At 49.1% G+C, this 14,239-nt stretch overlaps 1 protein-coding gene across 1 annotated transcript; it reads right to left on the bottom strand.

Annotated features, from left to right (window-relative positions):
• Positions 1 to 327: 327 nt before the first annotated feature.
• GRSF1 (G-rich RNA sequence binding factor 1) lies at positions 328 to 9,385 on the bottom strand. The gene is made up of 10 exons (XM_065634956.1): positions 9,199 to 9,385; positions 8,090 to 8,234; positions 7,062 to 7,217; positions 6,564 to 6,704; positions 5,022 to 5,151; positions 2,532 to 2,692; positions 2,256 to 2,380; positions 1,422 to 1,557; positions 1,192 to 1,275; positions 328 to 463 (listed from the first exon to the last, which is right to left on the bottom strand). The coding sequence occupies exons 1-9, from the start codon at positions 9,376 to 9,378 to the stop codon at positions 1,217 to 1,219; spliced, it is 1,233 nt and encodes a 410-aa protein (XP_065491028.1). The 5' UTR covers positions 9,379 to 9,385; the 3' UTR covers positions 328 to 463; positions 1,192 to 1,216.
• Positions 9,386 to 14,239: the final 4,854 nt, after the last annotated feature.

Raw genomic sequence — 14,239 nt, 5'->3', positions numbered from 1 at the left:
GATCATCTGTATCCTGTGTCCTGAGTGGTCTTTCCATCCCATTTTGCTTCACTATGTGTTTGAAAGTATTTCAAAACCGCTAACGGATGACAGATGTGCAGATTGAGAGCAGCGTGGCGGAGGGATGAGGTACTGGCTGTACTGCACAGTGCACCTGCTGCCTTCTGTGTGTGAGGAACTTAAATCGGTCTGGTTTTGTTAATTGCTAATATCGGTGTTACATTAATGCTTTCTACACCATGATGCAGCTGGAGACTAGAACTGCTCTGTCCTGCTGCATTTTCCATTCCTCTGGTACAGCTGCTTCTGCTTTTGCAACAGCCAATCTTTCCACAGGATATCAACAAAATTTATTACATGCTTTTACACAATTCTAAAACATATACAGTGTATCTTTGTTATTGAGCAGCAACACTCACGCTCGATCTTTATGCTCATACCCACGGAATGTGTTCACTTTGGCCTAAAAAGAAAGAAAAAAGATAAATCACTACCTTGCTTGTTGCTTTCATGCAATTCTTTTCTTGTAAACCTCAAGGACAGATACACAGGCTACTTGCAACAACAATCCAAAAACTCTTCTGGCACGGGACCCCCCTCCGTGTAAAACATGACAGCCTGGTTTTGAAAGAGCGGATGGATTAAAAACAAAACCAAAACAAACGACAAAAAGCCCCAAACCGAAACAAGAAAAAACCAAAACAAACCCCAACAGAAACCACCAGTACCACCAAAAACCCCAAACCCAAACAATGTTACTTTTGTCAAACTCTGTTGTCTGTGACGATAAAGCAAAAGCCGAACTGTCACCCCAGGCCCTGGACAACGTTCAGCCATTTCCACCTCCATGCCAGGAACACCCCTGCTTCGAACCTTGAACCAATCACACCAGCACAGCTTTATGGGGAGCGGGAAACTGCAAAGCTGTGTGGGGCCCCTCAGCTCTGGACGGGCAGGTTCCTGCCTGGCTGGGCCCATCGCCGCAGGGGTTCTTCCCTGCAGAACCTGGATTTGCAGGCCAGAATGTCTGGGCTCGGTGCCCAACCTCAGATAAATCGTGACACTCGCCTTCAGCCATGCGGAATTTTATCCTTTAAGCTAACTGAAACACTAAGTATCAGCAATAATAAGCCTGAGGCAGCCGTTGTTAACAATGGAAAAGGATCAACAGGGAAGAAAGGATGCACTTACCAAACTTGAGGCTGTGCCACTGTCACTAGCAGTTCTGTTTCACCTTTGGATGTCCGTTCAGGAATAATTCAATGGCACTGCACTCTGGGGAACAATTTGAGAGAGGAAGCCTGTGTAATCGGGAGCAAGACCGTTCTTTTGCACAGGGTGTTGACAGCAGCCGACAAGCTGTGCCAAACGAGCCGAGAATCGGAGACCTGGGGTTGTCAGACCCCCTCCTCCGTACTTACGCAGCTGTGACCCCTCCTTAGCCATTGCAGCGACTGCGTCCTCGTGGCTCTCAAAGTGCACGTCCGCTTCTCCTGTGGCGTCTCCATGAGAGTTGTATTCTACCATGATCCTTGTGGGCTTCAGGGGAGCAAAAAACTGAAGGGAAGAAAACCAAAAATGTTTGGTGTGAAAGAAACAACAAACCACTAACACACTCTTCCACTGAGAAACTTGATGTTTTTACTCATAAAACATGTCCAGCTGTGGGAGTTCTGAACTCTTGAGCAGCAAAAGCCCCCCTTCTCTGGCCGGGGGAGGCTGAGGGACACCCAACTGTCCCCTGGTGCGCAGCTGCCCACCCTCTGCGAGCTCCTGGCAGAGCGATTCTTCACAGAACAAAAATTCTCAGGCAGCACATGTTCTGTGCATGTCAAAGTCATTAAGTGCTGGTATGTCAGCTTTGTGATGCTGTATGCTATTAAAACAAAGTACAGTTAACAATAAACCATTCTGGAATTCGTTATTGTACGGTCAGCTACTCTGAAATCTAAGGTGGCGAACGGCCACCCAAGTCCAAGGGGCGGTCAGTCAGGACAGCCCAGCGAGCTGCCAGCTGCTCCGCTTACAGAGCCCAGCGCGTTGCGGGTCTGCCTGTCTCCCCGGGGAGCCCGTCACCCCCAGCAACAGGACAGCTCAGGCTTCCGAACACATTCAGCCCGAAGCCCTGCAGCCCTGAGGGCTGACACAGACACAGATCAAGTAAAAACTTTAACTCACTTCATCTGTAGCAATTAATTAAAGGGCTGCAGTGGTAATGACAAGCTAATTTCATTCCTAGTTTTCCTGGTACTCACATTGATTATGTCTTGTGCACTAGTCTGGGTAGGAAAACCCCTCATGTGGACAAAGTGCAGTGGTGACGAGATGCTCTCGGATTCTAAAATGCGCCTGGTGCTTTCTGTTCCTTCTCCGCACACTTCTGTGAAGTGGAGAAAAAAACCCATCATTAATGCTTCCAATTATCCCCTCCCTCACATGAAAGCTGTAGCCAGGCAGGGTCACGCTCACAGCAGACAACAAGGGTAAAATGAAGGTTTCCTAAAGAACACACAGGACACAGAGGGACTCACGATTTTCTCCTTCAGCATCAGAGCTTTCCGTGTCGCTCCATCCCCTTTCTTCAGAAATGGACTCATGTTCTTTTCTCACTTTGGGGTAGGTCATCATCTGCCTGTGATACGGCATGTGCCTTTGCATTTGATGCTTTCTACTGACATACACCTCTATGTATCTGGAACGCAAAGGAAAAGGTTACATAGCACACCTTGTGCCTCCGCAAAGAGCTCCGGGGTTTGAGCAGGTACCGTTACTTCAGGACCTGCTCCTGTTTCAGCTCCATTCACGTACCAGGTGTGAGAGCTACGGTATGGCAAGCAACAGTTCTGAATAATTAATTCATTTAAATTGCACCGTTATTTCTATGAAACCCTTTCTCAACTTGCAATGACAGCTGCTCTCTTGTATAACCCCACATGTTGTCAGACACACTACCAGCTGGGTCTGGGCAAAGTCTTTCGTTCACAGTGTATAGAGAGTTTTTGTAGAAGAAATAAAACTGCATACAAGCCAAAATTACGTTTTGTTCCAGAAATACAGGTTTACTTTGAAAAATGTTCTACATTTCTTTAAATTCTATGTTTCCTTTTGAGAAGTGCTGAGGTTGCTTTCCTCTCGCTGCACCTCTGAGAAGTGCACTACTCCAATTTCTACAAACCCTAAAATAAAAAACACCACACACCCAACTCCACAAAAAATTGATTAATGAAACGGGCAGACACCGAAGATGCACAGGGTCATATTAAAAACTTCAGTAGCGCCACAAGCTTTGTATGTATTGCTATGAAATTGAGGAGATAAAATGTAATGGGGGGGGGCTGTGTAAAGTTGTGAGTGTAATACACCACTATGTAAAGGAGCATTAAGGGGCTCCACCAAAATCCCCTTACACTGCAGAAAAGAGTAAAAATCCAAGCACTTATTTGCTTCTCTAGCTGAAGTATAAAATTATAATGCCGTGTATTTCTAGCTACGTGCCCCAGAACCCTTCCTTAGAGTCACCTCCCCAGCTGAGCCTCACACAGACTGAACTAAGGGTGCCACACGAGGATGTGCTGAAGGAGGGGGCACAGCTGTCCCGGGGGCTGTCCCACTCAGCGCTGGACACAGCTCCAGCCTCAGCCCGAGCAAGTGATCCAGCACAAGGTGACAGCAGGTTTGGAAAACACTGTTTCTTGGCTCATGACAGAAACGGGTGGGTGGGCCAGATCAGCTCGTGTTCTAGCGTGACCAAAAAAAGGCTGATTGAGAAGTAATTAAATTTAATTAATTAATTAATTAATTAATTCTGTAGGGCAAGAAAGTGTGTCAGTTAATTCAATCATAGGGTACCCCTAAAGAGCAGCTGTTTTAATATGGGCGGGTGTAAATAAAAGGAAATGCAGATGAGGAGCAGGAAGTTGATGCTGTGTACTGTAAGTGGCAGAGTTTGGAGAGGTCTCTCAGCATCTGATATTCAGCAAGAGAACTTAGTGGGGTATTTAGGGAAAATTAGAAGCCTAATTAGGTTAAAAGAAAAATTTTCTTTCCCCTGAGTGTAGCTCAGGATTATGGGAAAAAGCTGTTTATGCTTGTGCTTGAGAGAGGAGAGGACTCTGTGAAAAGCTAACGGCACAGGGCTCAGCGTTTTGGCAAAGGGCTGTTAAATGTGGGTTCCTGAGCAAGGAGAGCACCCACCCAGGTGGATGTGCTCACCAAAGAGGTCACGGATGGTGCGTCAGCCGGCAGCGCGAGCCGCCCCGAGGCAGAGGTGAGTGGGGAGCTGTGCCTGGGCAGCGTTCTCTCGGAGGGAGACACTGAGAGCACCCGACGTGGCGCGGAAGGGAAGGGGGGGCTGGACCTGTGGGACGTGTGAGGGGACGTGTGGGAACCCAGCCGGGGCAAATGTCTTTGTGTTTGTGACTGGGCAGGTGGTGTTCACCCAGTGTTGCCTCCTCTGAATGTGACTGCTCGTTTTTGTTGGGATGAGGCTGCCTGCAGGAAAACTTAAAAAAAAAAAAAAAAACCCACAAAAAACCCCAGCAAACAACAACAAAAAAACCCCACCAAAACCAAACCAAACAAACCAAAAACCCCCCACTTTCTGATAGGCCCAAATTTCCCGTGCACTATGAGTGCTGAAGGTGCCTCTGCAGAGCACAGAAGCCTGTAAAAGGCTTCATCTTTTTTTCTCTGATTTTGTCAAGGTTCCTAAAAAAAAAAAAATCAGCACAGGAGGCAACACTGGGGTTATACAGAGTATTTCGGAGGACAGTATTAAAATAAAAATGTTGTAAGCCACAAAGTAACAGTCTTAGAAAGATGTGGCAATGACTTCTGAAATTTGAATCTAAAATCTTGAGTTCTGGCTATTAGGAGTATTGATGACAAAAGCATCTTTCATAATAACTGCAGTAGGGGCAGCCCACCACGGGCTGTTTGAGCCGGTAAGAAGGCAGCTGTCAGGCACACAGGGTGCTTCGTACCAGGTGCTTCCCCGCTCGGGAACCCCACAAAGCACGTACCTATTGCCCATATATTCCCTGTGTCGTGACAGGGCTTTAGCTGCCATGTCGGGAGCTGCAAACTGCACAAACGCTTCTCCTGTTCTTCTTTCTCCCCGGTAGACGAAAGCTATGTCAGTTATTTTCAAACCTGTAAACGGGTGGGGAGAAAGAGGCATTTGCACTGTCAGGAACTTGTGCCGTAGCTGTAAGAGCCCTCTCTTCCCTTCCTCTTCTGCTTTTGGCAAGCTAATCCAGCAGTTACCTAGTTCTGAAACAACTGCTGACCAAAATACCTTTTTTTAAAAACTTTTTAAAGTTTCAATGTATTGGATTTGGCTCAGTTGGTTTTCAAAGAAGCCTTAACTGCCAATAATGAATTCACTTGAGGCTTCAAGAAACTACAAAACCAACAAATGAATTCAAGTTCTAGACAAGAAGGAGGTCCAGGGCACAAATGTTCTTGACTATTATGGTAATTTTTTCTCCATCTGTTTAAAACCCAGGTCAAACTAAGTGCACATGTTTGTGCTGTATAGTATCTTTCTAGGGAGCCTGTAATCCAGTAAAGTGCCCTATCTGACATGACACAATGCACACTGGGCTGGGCTCCTACACCGATTTTTCAGGAATGCCTTTTTGCACCTTTTTACTTTCTCAAAGGGTCTCCCCAAGCTCCTAAAGAAATAGAAGTAGTTGCTCTACAGCGCTGCCCGTGTAGTTTCATTGCGATAGCTGTGCTACTAGATTCCTTTAAACATAACCAATGGCTATCAATTCAAAAATTGATTGTTGGTGGCCTTTGCTTTTGGTGTCGTGTTGGTTATTACAAGCCTTACTGCTGGAGGCCTCTGTGTGTGTGCACACCTGGACTGGAAGAAGTTGGTGTGTGGAACTGGTTTTGGTTCAGTCTACAACCTAAACTTTACCTAAAGAAATGTCAATTTTGCACAGCCTAGAGAGGCCTATTTCCTAACGAACGCAGGCAGCACCACTGGAATGCCCAGCATGGGGTGTGCAATGTGCGCACCTGTGCCTGCACCAGTGCTGTCCAGTACTTGCTCAGCTGAGAGCTGGTGCAGTTAAGTATCAAAACCATGGAAGAGCCACTAATTGGAGAAAACCAAATGTTTACAGTGGCATATGTGATCTTGCCACCATGATCACACAACTGTGAATACCTGTGCATATACATTTGTACTTTAACTATCATATAGATGTTTATTTCCCCTCTTGACTTTGCCAAATTATGCACTGGTAGCAATCCAACTGCGTAGAGTAGGATCTAGGTGCCTCTCTTTCCTTGCCCTGCCCCCAAAGAGTGCTGCGAGCACTGATCCTAGGTTAGGTCTGCAGAAAGTCACAGGTACAGGAAAATGTTGCTGCCAAAAGCTTGTCCAGAAAGCTTTAGCTGCTTTTAGCTGCAGGGAGACAGCAACTCTGCAGGGTGCTTAAGGCTGCACATGTGACTTTGCAGTTGTTCAAGAAACAGCAGCCCAGCAAAGCATGAATGTGGAGGAGTAAACACCTCATAGCTGGAGAGCACAGACTAGGCTGAGTTACCTGAGAAAAAATCTGCGATGTCATCCTCCGTGGAGCTGAATGGAAGGCCCCTGAGCATTACAACTCCATCATTGATGGCCTGTGACTCGTCCCGCAGGCTCTGTAGCAAGCTCTCCACATCGCTGTCGTGTACTTCAAAAACTGCGGGGAATACGGGCACAGAACGTGTTTCCCTTCGCTGTCCGCACAAGGTGGCACCCTGCAGGCTGCCTTCTAAGGCAGCATCCCCCCGCCCCAAAACTTGATGAGGTCTCTTCCCCCACCCCACACTCCCTGGTCCAGCAATGGCACCCCTTGCTGCATGAACCACTTTGCTTTTCCTCCCTGGTTTAGGAACTATGGCTTAACGGTGCCTGGTTTGCCAGTTTGTTGCTCTGTTCTACATGCTGCACCTCTCCACTCTGCCCCCTCACACCAGGCTGTTTTATTATCCAAGCAGTTCTTAGCCACTTTATCATGAGTTTTCTTCCAAAGTAACTTGTGTCATTTCAAACCCACCTTTCACGTAGCGTGGGCCCATATACCGCAGGTGTTTTTCCAGTGCTCTCCGGACATCTGCTTTCGACTCCAGCTCGATCAAGGCATCTCCCCTGCGTCTCCCATCCCTGTTTAAGAGGAAGTGTATGCCGTTCTCACCGTTTCGAATTCTACAGCCTAGAAGTCAGGGAACACACGATACAGAAACAGACGCAACTGCATCAAATGTGGGGGTCTTCCAATTGAAGTTAAAAAATGAATATTCTGTTTATAGCGGTTTCCCTCAGCAGTGCAAAACACTGTCCTGAAACAAAGGCTGTGAGACTCCTATTTCTAACCTTAGCTCTAAAACACAACATGGAGAAGCTCATTTGATGTCCATTATCTTCCACAGCTGTATAACTGTAAGATTTATTTCCCCATATTGTTGGAAACTTCTTGTTTCTGAGGTATTGGACATCTGGAACAAATACTTCAGTCTTTCAGTCAGTCATACTCTACCTGCTGTATTTGCCTTCCCCTCAGAATTCGAACTGACTTGATTTAGCTCAGCAGGTTATTAAACCATTTAGGAACTTGTACCTATCTATGACTATTCTGTAAGGATACCGTAACATTCCATATTACAGTATGGAAGGATCAGTCCTGCACAAGCCTATTAGTGGGGCTCCAAAAGCAGCACTGTAGTTTTAACTAATAAATTATCAAGACCCTTCAGTTAGTTGAAAGGAAGGCAGTGGGGGAAAAGCCAACCATAGTGGTGTTCAAAGGAACACCTGAAACTGGATCAAAGCAGAAACACCGACTAAGAAGGGAAAGGCATGGTCAGCTAAACATGAAACTCCATACTGACGAGTTTCTAGTCATCTTCCAGTAGTCAGGAAGCTGAATATTTGTTTTATATGCATAAATTGTGAATAATTTTACAGTAGTATTAACAACTGATCTTTCTTTAGCTAATGATTTTAAATATTCTTTCTGTAAACTTGTAATTATTAGGTTCAATAACACCACACTGAACAGTTAATCAGGAAGATTAACTCCCTTACTGTCAAAGAAAGTAAGCACATCTTCCTCTGTGCAGGAGAAGGGGAATCCTTGTGCCCTGATGAGAAAGACATTGTCGTTTTCTGCCTTGGGTGACTCGTGTTCCTGCTCCGAGAGGTGACCTTCCTGCGGAGGAGCATCTGTAACCTGTCACCGAGGAGAGAACACCGAGTGGCAGCGTGCGCCTTCCGCCGGCGCATTCGGTGGGTCCGGGCCCCGTGCGGCCGGGGGGCCAGGCCGGAGGGGCAGGGCCAGGCCGCAGGGCCAGGCCGCGGGGCTAGGCCGGCGGTGCGGGGCCGCAGGGCCAGGCCGGAGGGGCAGGCGGGAGGGCCAGGCCGGAGGGGCAGGCGGGAGGGGCAGGGCCAGGCCGGCGGAGCGGGGCCGGAGGGGCAGGCGGGAGGGCCAGGCCGGCGGAGCGGGGCCGCAGGGGCCAGGCCGCGGGGCCAGGCCGGCGGAGCGGGGCCGCGGGGCTAGGCCGGCGGAGCGGGGCCGCAGGGCCAGGCCGGAGGGGCAGGCGGGAGGGGCAGGGCCAGGCCGGCGGAGCGGGGCCGCAGGGGCCAGGCCGCGGGGCCAGGCCGGCGGAGCGGGGCCGCGGGGCTAGGCCGGCGGAGCGGGGCCGCAGGGCCAGGCCGGAGGGGCAGGCGGGAGGGGCAGGGCCAGGCCGGCGGAGCGGGGCCGCAGGGGCCAGGCCGCGGGGCTAGGCCGGCGGAGCGGGGCCGCAGGGCCAGGCCGGAGGGGCAGGCGGGAGGGGCAGGGCCAGGCCGGCGGAGCGGGGCCGCAGGGCCAGGCCGGCGGAGCAGGGCCGGAGGGGCAGGCGGGAGGGCCAGGCCGCGGGGCCGCAGGGCCAGGCCGGAGGGGCAGGCGGGAGGGGCAGGGCCAGGCCGGCGGAGCGGGGCCGGGCACATGGCGCGGGCTGCAGCCGCCGCTCGGCGGCCGGGGGTCGGCACCCGGGCCCAGCCCGCTCGTGTCGTGCAGCCGCCGGACGGGCCGCCCCCGCCGGGGATGGCCGGGCGCCGCGGTCCCGCCGCCGACACCCGGGCCCGCCCGGCCCGCAGGGTCCCCGCCCGGTTCCCCCCGCGCCGCCGCCATCTTAGGCCCCGTCCCGGCCTACCTGGCTGTAGCGGCGCAGCGCGGCGCGGAGCGGGGCCGCGGCCCGCGGCGGGACCGGCCCCGGCCGCAGCCCCAGCCCCGCGGCGCCGGGGAGGCCGCGGGCGGGCGGCGGGCGCAGCCAGGCCGGCGGGCGGCGGCCCAGCAGCAGCACGGCCAGGCCGCGGCGCGCTGCGGCGGCCATGAGCGACGGGCGGGCGGCGCTCCGCCTTCCTTCCCAGGAGCCGCCGGGGGTGCCGGCGGGCCGGGGCGCCCCCTGCCCCGCCAAGCGGCCCCGGGGCGGGCGGGCGCTGCTGGCGGCCCGGGCGGTGCGGGCCGGGCTGGCCCGGTGGCGCCGCGCTGCGCTGGGGAGCGCGGCCCTGCGCGTCTGCGCGAGTTAGTATGGCTTAGGCTTACTTAAAATTTCTGACACTTTTTTTTTTCCTTTTTATAAATCAGAACGGGAAGGAAAAACAAAACCCCACAGTGTATTTGCAGTGCCCAGTTTTGAGTGAGACTTAAGCACGACAACATTTTTTACACCCCTTCCCTGTAGAGTTTAGTAAGAGCCGATTCCCCGCTCCGTGCTCCCATCCTAGCTTGACAGTGCTCTGCGTTAGAGGCAGGACTGTCGTAACCTGTTTGCCAAGGACATGCAGCTTTCGGATGAGCTGGAAAAACAGCTGCTGCACCTGTAAGAGAACACGGGGGCTCGGGTGCCGAGCCCTGCTGGTGGCTGCGGGACGCGTGGGTGTTAGCGGCCCGGCTGGCGGCAAGTGCACGCATGGGGAAGGTAAGATGATGCTGAACTCAAAAGAATAATTAGGATGAAGCAGAAAGAGCAGGAAGAGAAAAGACAAGCCAAAATCCCAGCAGCAGAGGAAGCCAAGGGAGGCTGCGGAGGTGTCTGAGAGGTTCTTTGGCAGGATAGTGCACTGGGCTTCCCTTGTGTGTGGACCCCAGCGTGAGGAGGTGACGACTGTGACAGGGGACGTTCTTCTGGCTGGCATCCTGTAGCTCCCGTCTTGGGATCACCAGTAACAAGTTGTGGTTGTGAGCCTCTGCAAACTAGCAACCAAAATATGGTCTTGGGTTTTTCAGCAGGAGTCTTCCAGCTTCTAGTGCAGCCAAATGGTTAATTTCTTGGAAGCCTCGACTGTTTCTTATCAGCATTTTGAAAACAAGCTATTGCAAGTAATCTCTTTTATGAACTATTTCATGTAACTTTCATGCAACCTTGACAATAGCAGAGTTTCTTGACAATAGCGCTCTTGATCTCTTGTGAGTGTTCAAGGTAAATCATGTATTATCCACATTTTCAAAGGAATGTTGACCTCAGTGCTCAAGTGGTTCACATTCCAGTTTTTCAGAGTCTACAAGTCCGGTTTCTCTTCAAAGCCTTCTTTAAATAAGCAAGCGAATTTTATAGGAGCAAAAAATTAAGATAAGTGTAGGAATTCCTCTGGAACACCTATCTTTATCTAGATTAGCTTTCATGCTTGAAATCTAATTGAATCAGCAGATCCCTGAATCTTAGGGACCAAGGGAATGTTAGGTACGTTCCTCTCTTGAGAACCACGCAAGGCGCAAGGAGGACTCTAACACAGACACACGTCTTCCACCCATTTTTCCTTCAATATATTTGTTTCCCAAGTACAGTGAAAAATATTCCGCTGCTGTTTGTCCCATAGCTTGTCACTGTGTGTGAATTACCCTCCAAAGGCACCATTTTGTGGGGCATCTGTTTTCCAGGCATCTCAGGGCTTCCTTAGCAAATGTGAAGGAGCAAAGCCTCTGCACTTATAATGGGAAAAAAAATTAGCCTAGGGTGATAGAGTTTGTTTTTATTCACTAAACAGAATGGGTGTTGAATGAAGTCTACTTATGAGAGAAAATCTGTTACAGTAAATAAAAGCCCCGAGGCCCAGGAGATGCCCCTCCGTACTGCTGTTGAGCAAGAAGTTAGATTTATCTACCATGGAAGATACCCTTTCAATACCTACTGTAAAACAGGTTGTTGTTAAAAATAATTAATACCAGCTATTTTTTAATTTGATCAGAGCAAGAGGGGAAAATCCCCTCAGTTGATACAAATGCTTATTTTATATCGGGATATGTTACTTGTCACTCTGTGATCTGTCATCAAGAAAAACTGGCTTTGTATTCTGTTGTAGTATACTCCAAAATTATTAAGTTAGCTTTCAGTTACATGAGCAGCGGGGCTTCCATCAATTTCCATGAAAGATGAGCCTGGTATACAGTCGCTCATCTGCTGCTGTCTCCGCATTTGCCAGGAGACAGCATGCTTGGCCTGAGCGAGCCCGTCAGTGCTGGAAAACAGAGAGGAGAGAACATTTTGCACAGAGAAATTTAAGGAGCTTGATCCTCCCTGGAGATGGTATCCACACCATAAATACTGTTGAGATTTGTGGAGCAGCTCCTACACAAATAATTTATTTCTGAGACATTACTGAAGTGTATGTATGTTGTAGCAGGAATGACACATATCTGAGCACCGTAACAGTGCTGAAGGCAACACAAGGCCAAATTTATTATTATTTCTACAGTCCAGCAATGACAAGGCCGACGAGTTGTACTATCTCAGCTCCAGCATTATGGTGACTCCCGGGACTGCTGTCTAATAACCTCACAGTTCCTGTAAGTTCTTCATACATTGCATTTTTTGTAGAGAGTAGTTATTCTATGAGTACATACCACATGTTCAATCTGATATTGATACTTAGATGCTTTGCTACAGTTCTATCATTAGTCCTCTAGGTATTGCTTGTTCACAAATCAAATCCTTTACCTTAATGCACAGACAAGTATCCAATTAAAAAATTGATGGATGCTATCAGTTTAAATAGAATGTGGGGAGAATGTTTACAGAGCTTAGTATTTACATACTGTATTATTTACATTTAGAAATAAAATTATGCTATTCCTTTTTTGTATTCCTGATAACATTGCATATTTAGTATTTTGATTTTAATTTTTGAGCTGGAATGTTCTGTGTTAACTTAGTTGTGCTGCAGAACCTGGAAGCTTCAGTTGAGGACGAAAGCACTTTGTTAGCTTGAGGGCCCTTTCAGACTAGTTCTTTTAGCTCCACAGTACAATGGATAAACCAAAATGACAGACGCGAGGCCACGGGGGCGTTCACCGTGCCTCTCCTGGAGCAACTGAGCCGTTTGACTCTTACGTAAGACTGGAGCGTGCTGCCAGTCCCTTGTATCGGCAGCCTCTGAAGTGAGCACTTTGGGTGACCCTCAGCTGTCCTGAATAGACAATGTGAGACATAAAGTGTACATGTTACGCAACCATTTCTCCTGACAGCCACCCTGGCGAAGTATTTCTTACTGACTGCAGCAGTAATAGACATTTAACTTGCTGCTAAGAGAAAACATTCTGTGCATAGAAGGAAGCGTATGGGTGGGAACAGAAAATGGAGGTTGTTCGTGTCCCAACATGAATGTGCTTGAAAGATCAGCAATATTTTTTTTTAATTTGATGTACGTGGCCATATTAGTCTGACAGCGTCTGTTACAAAGTGCCCCGAGACCCTTTTTATGCCCGCTTTTTACTAATATGGCCAAAAGGAAAATTGCAAACATCATGAAATTATTTTTTAATTATACCTTCACTGCCTAGTAAAATACTTGTTTTTAAAAGTGCCCAAAGAAGAGCAGTATAATTTTCATTTACTTACGGATGAACTGACCTGGCATCGTGACTTGGTCTGAAGGACAGAGCCAGGAAAATAGAAAATGCAGTTTCAGCATTTAAAAGCATGAAAGAAGCAGATGACTGTCCTTGTTGCCACGTGAGGTATTATAGATGAAAGCCCGTATGTGCTGTACAGACACGTAGTGCTGCGCGGGGTTGTAGCATGTTGCCATGTGCTGAATTTGCCCGATAACAAACCTGAAAGCCAGCGGGTTTTCCTCTGGCCTACCTGCAGCAGCATGGGCCTCGCAGAATCCCCTCGGGCAGGGGGAACACCTGGGGGCTGTGCTGATGTCCTGGCCCTCTCTGAAGTCCAGCTGCCTTCTTATGGACCTAAACAGAGGCAAATTTGCATGTGAAATTACAGCCTGGGATTGTGATTTCTGCCAGAAGGAGGTGGCACCTGGGTGTGGCTAAGTGTACAGTGGAATGTGTGGTCCTTGTTTGATATGAATATATTTTATTTTAAAGCCTTCTGGACGCTGCTTTGTTTCCCCTGGAACATTTAAAGTGACTGAGACAAACGCAGGAATTAAGAGCAGCTTCCCTGGTTTGGGAACAGGAGGTAGGGATTCCCAGAGCACAGTCTCCAGCCCGCAGCTGTCATCTGGTGTCAAATGAGCTGCCGGACATTTTTTGCACTGTGTACCCTTGATGTGCAGCTCTCTTGCTTGGAAAGAGCAAGATAATTGTGATAATTGTTGCCAGCAAAGATGCAATTTGCTTATTTGAAAACTTAGGTTGAAGTGATGCTCTGACTATGCTGTACATTAAATTTCCACAAATGGAAGGATATGCATTTGTTAACCACGCTCGCACAGCCTGAGGTGGTTCAGGGCAGAGGTCAGGTGAAGGACTTCCCCAGCGTTTGTAAGAAAAACTGTATTTTTTTTACTTCAGTAGTTTGCAGCTGCCCATATCTTCCTGCTGAGGTGTGTCCTTAGCCGTCCATGGGCCCTAGCCAGCTTAGTTCAAAATTGCTCACAAATCAAACATTGAGACTTCTGAAATACTGGAAGCCATTTTGAGAAACTTCTTTTTAAAAGTGTTGGGACTATTGCGTGAAGAGGGCAGAAACACAGAATTTAGGGTCTCCCTGTTCTTTTTGTGACCACGGTGGTTATCTGTGGGTTGGGTACCTGCACCCCTTCTGTCGTGCACCTCAATAATGAGACAATGTCATTGACTGACCATGTAAGGAAGCCTGGATGGCATAAATAATTATAGTGTCGTGCTTTTCAGTCCGTGGCACGACGTGCAAAACCAAAGTGAACGGCCCTGTTCCTGCATCACGCAGGGGTGCTCCACAGCCGGCAGTTTGGGGTGGAAGAGGACTGAAT

This window comes from Caloenas nicobarica, chromosome 4, assembly GCF_036013445.1.
Source record: "Caloenas nicobarica isolate bCalNic1 chromosome 4, bCalNic1.hap1, whole genome shotgun sequence".
In the NCBI taxonomy this organism is placed as follows: domain Eukaryota; kingdom Metazoa; phylum Chordata; class Aves; order Columbiformes; family Columbidae; genus Caloenas; species Caloenas nicobarica.
The sequence above is the reverse complement of the archived record's forward strand: the minus strand, read 5'-3'. Positions and strand labels throughout refer to the sequence as shown.

What these genes read in the sequence shown, in the direction of transcription:
- GRSF1 (XM_065634956.1), bottom strand. Translation starts at nt 9,378, where the DNA reads ATGGCCGCCGCAGCGCGCCGCGGCCTGGCCGTGCTGCTGCTGGGCCGC. An exon ending in CATCGCAGATTTTTTCTCAG is followed by an intron (nt 5,152 to 6,563) that starts GTAACTCAGCCT and finishes ACCCGTTTACAG; the next exon opens with GTTTGAAAATAACTGACATA. An exon ending in TGATGCTGAAGGAGAAAATC is followed by an intron (nt 2,381 to 2,531) that starts GTGAGTCCCTCT and finishes TCCACTTCACAG; the next exon opens with AAGTGTGCGGAGAAGGAACA.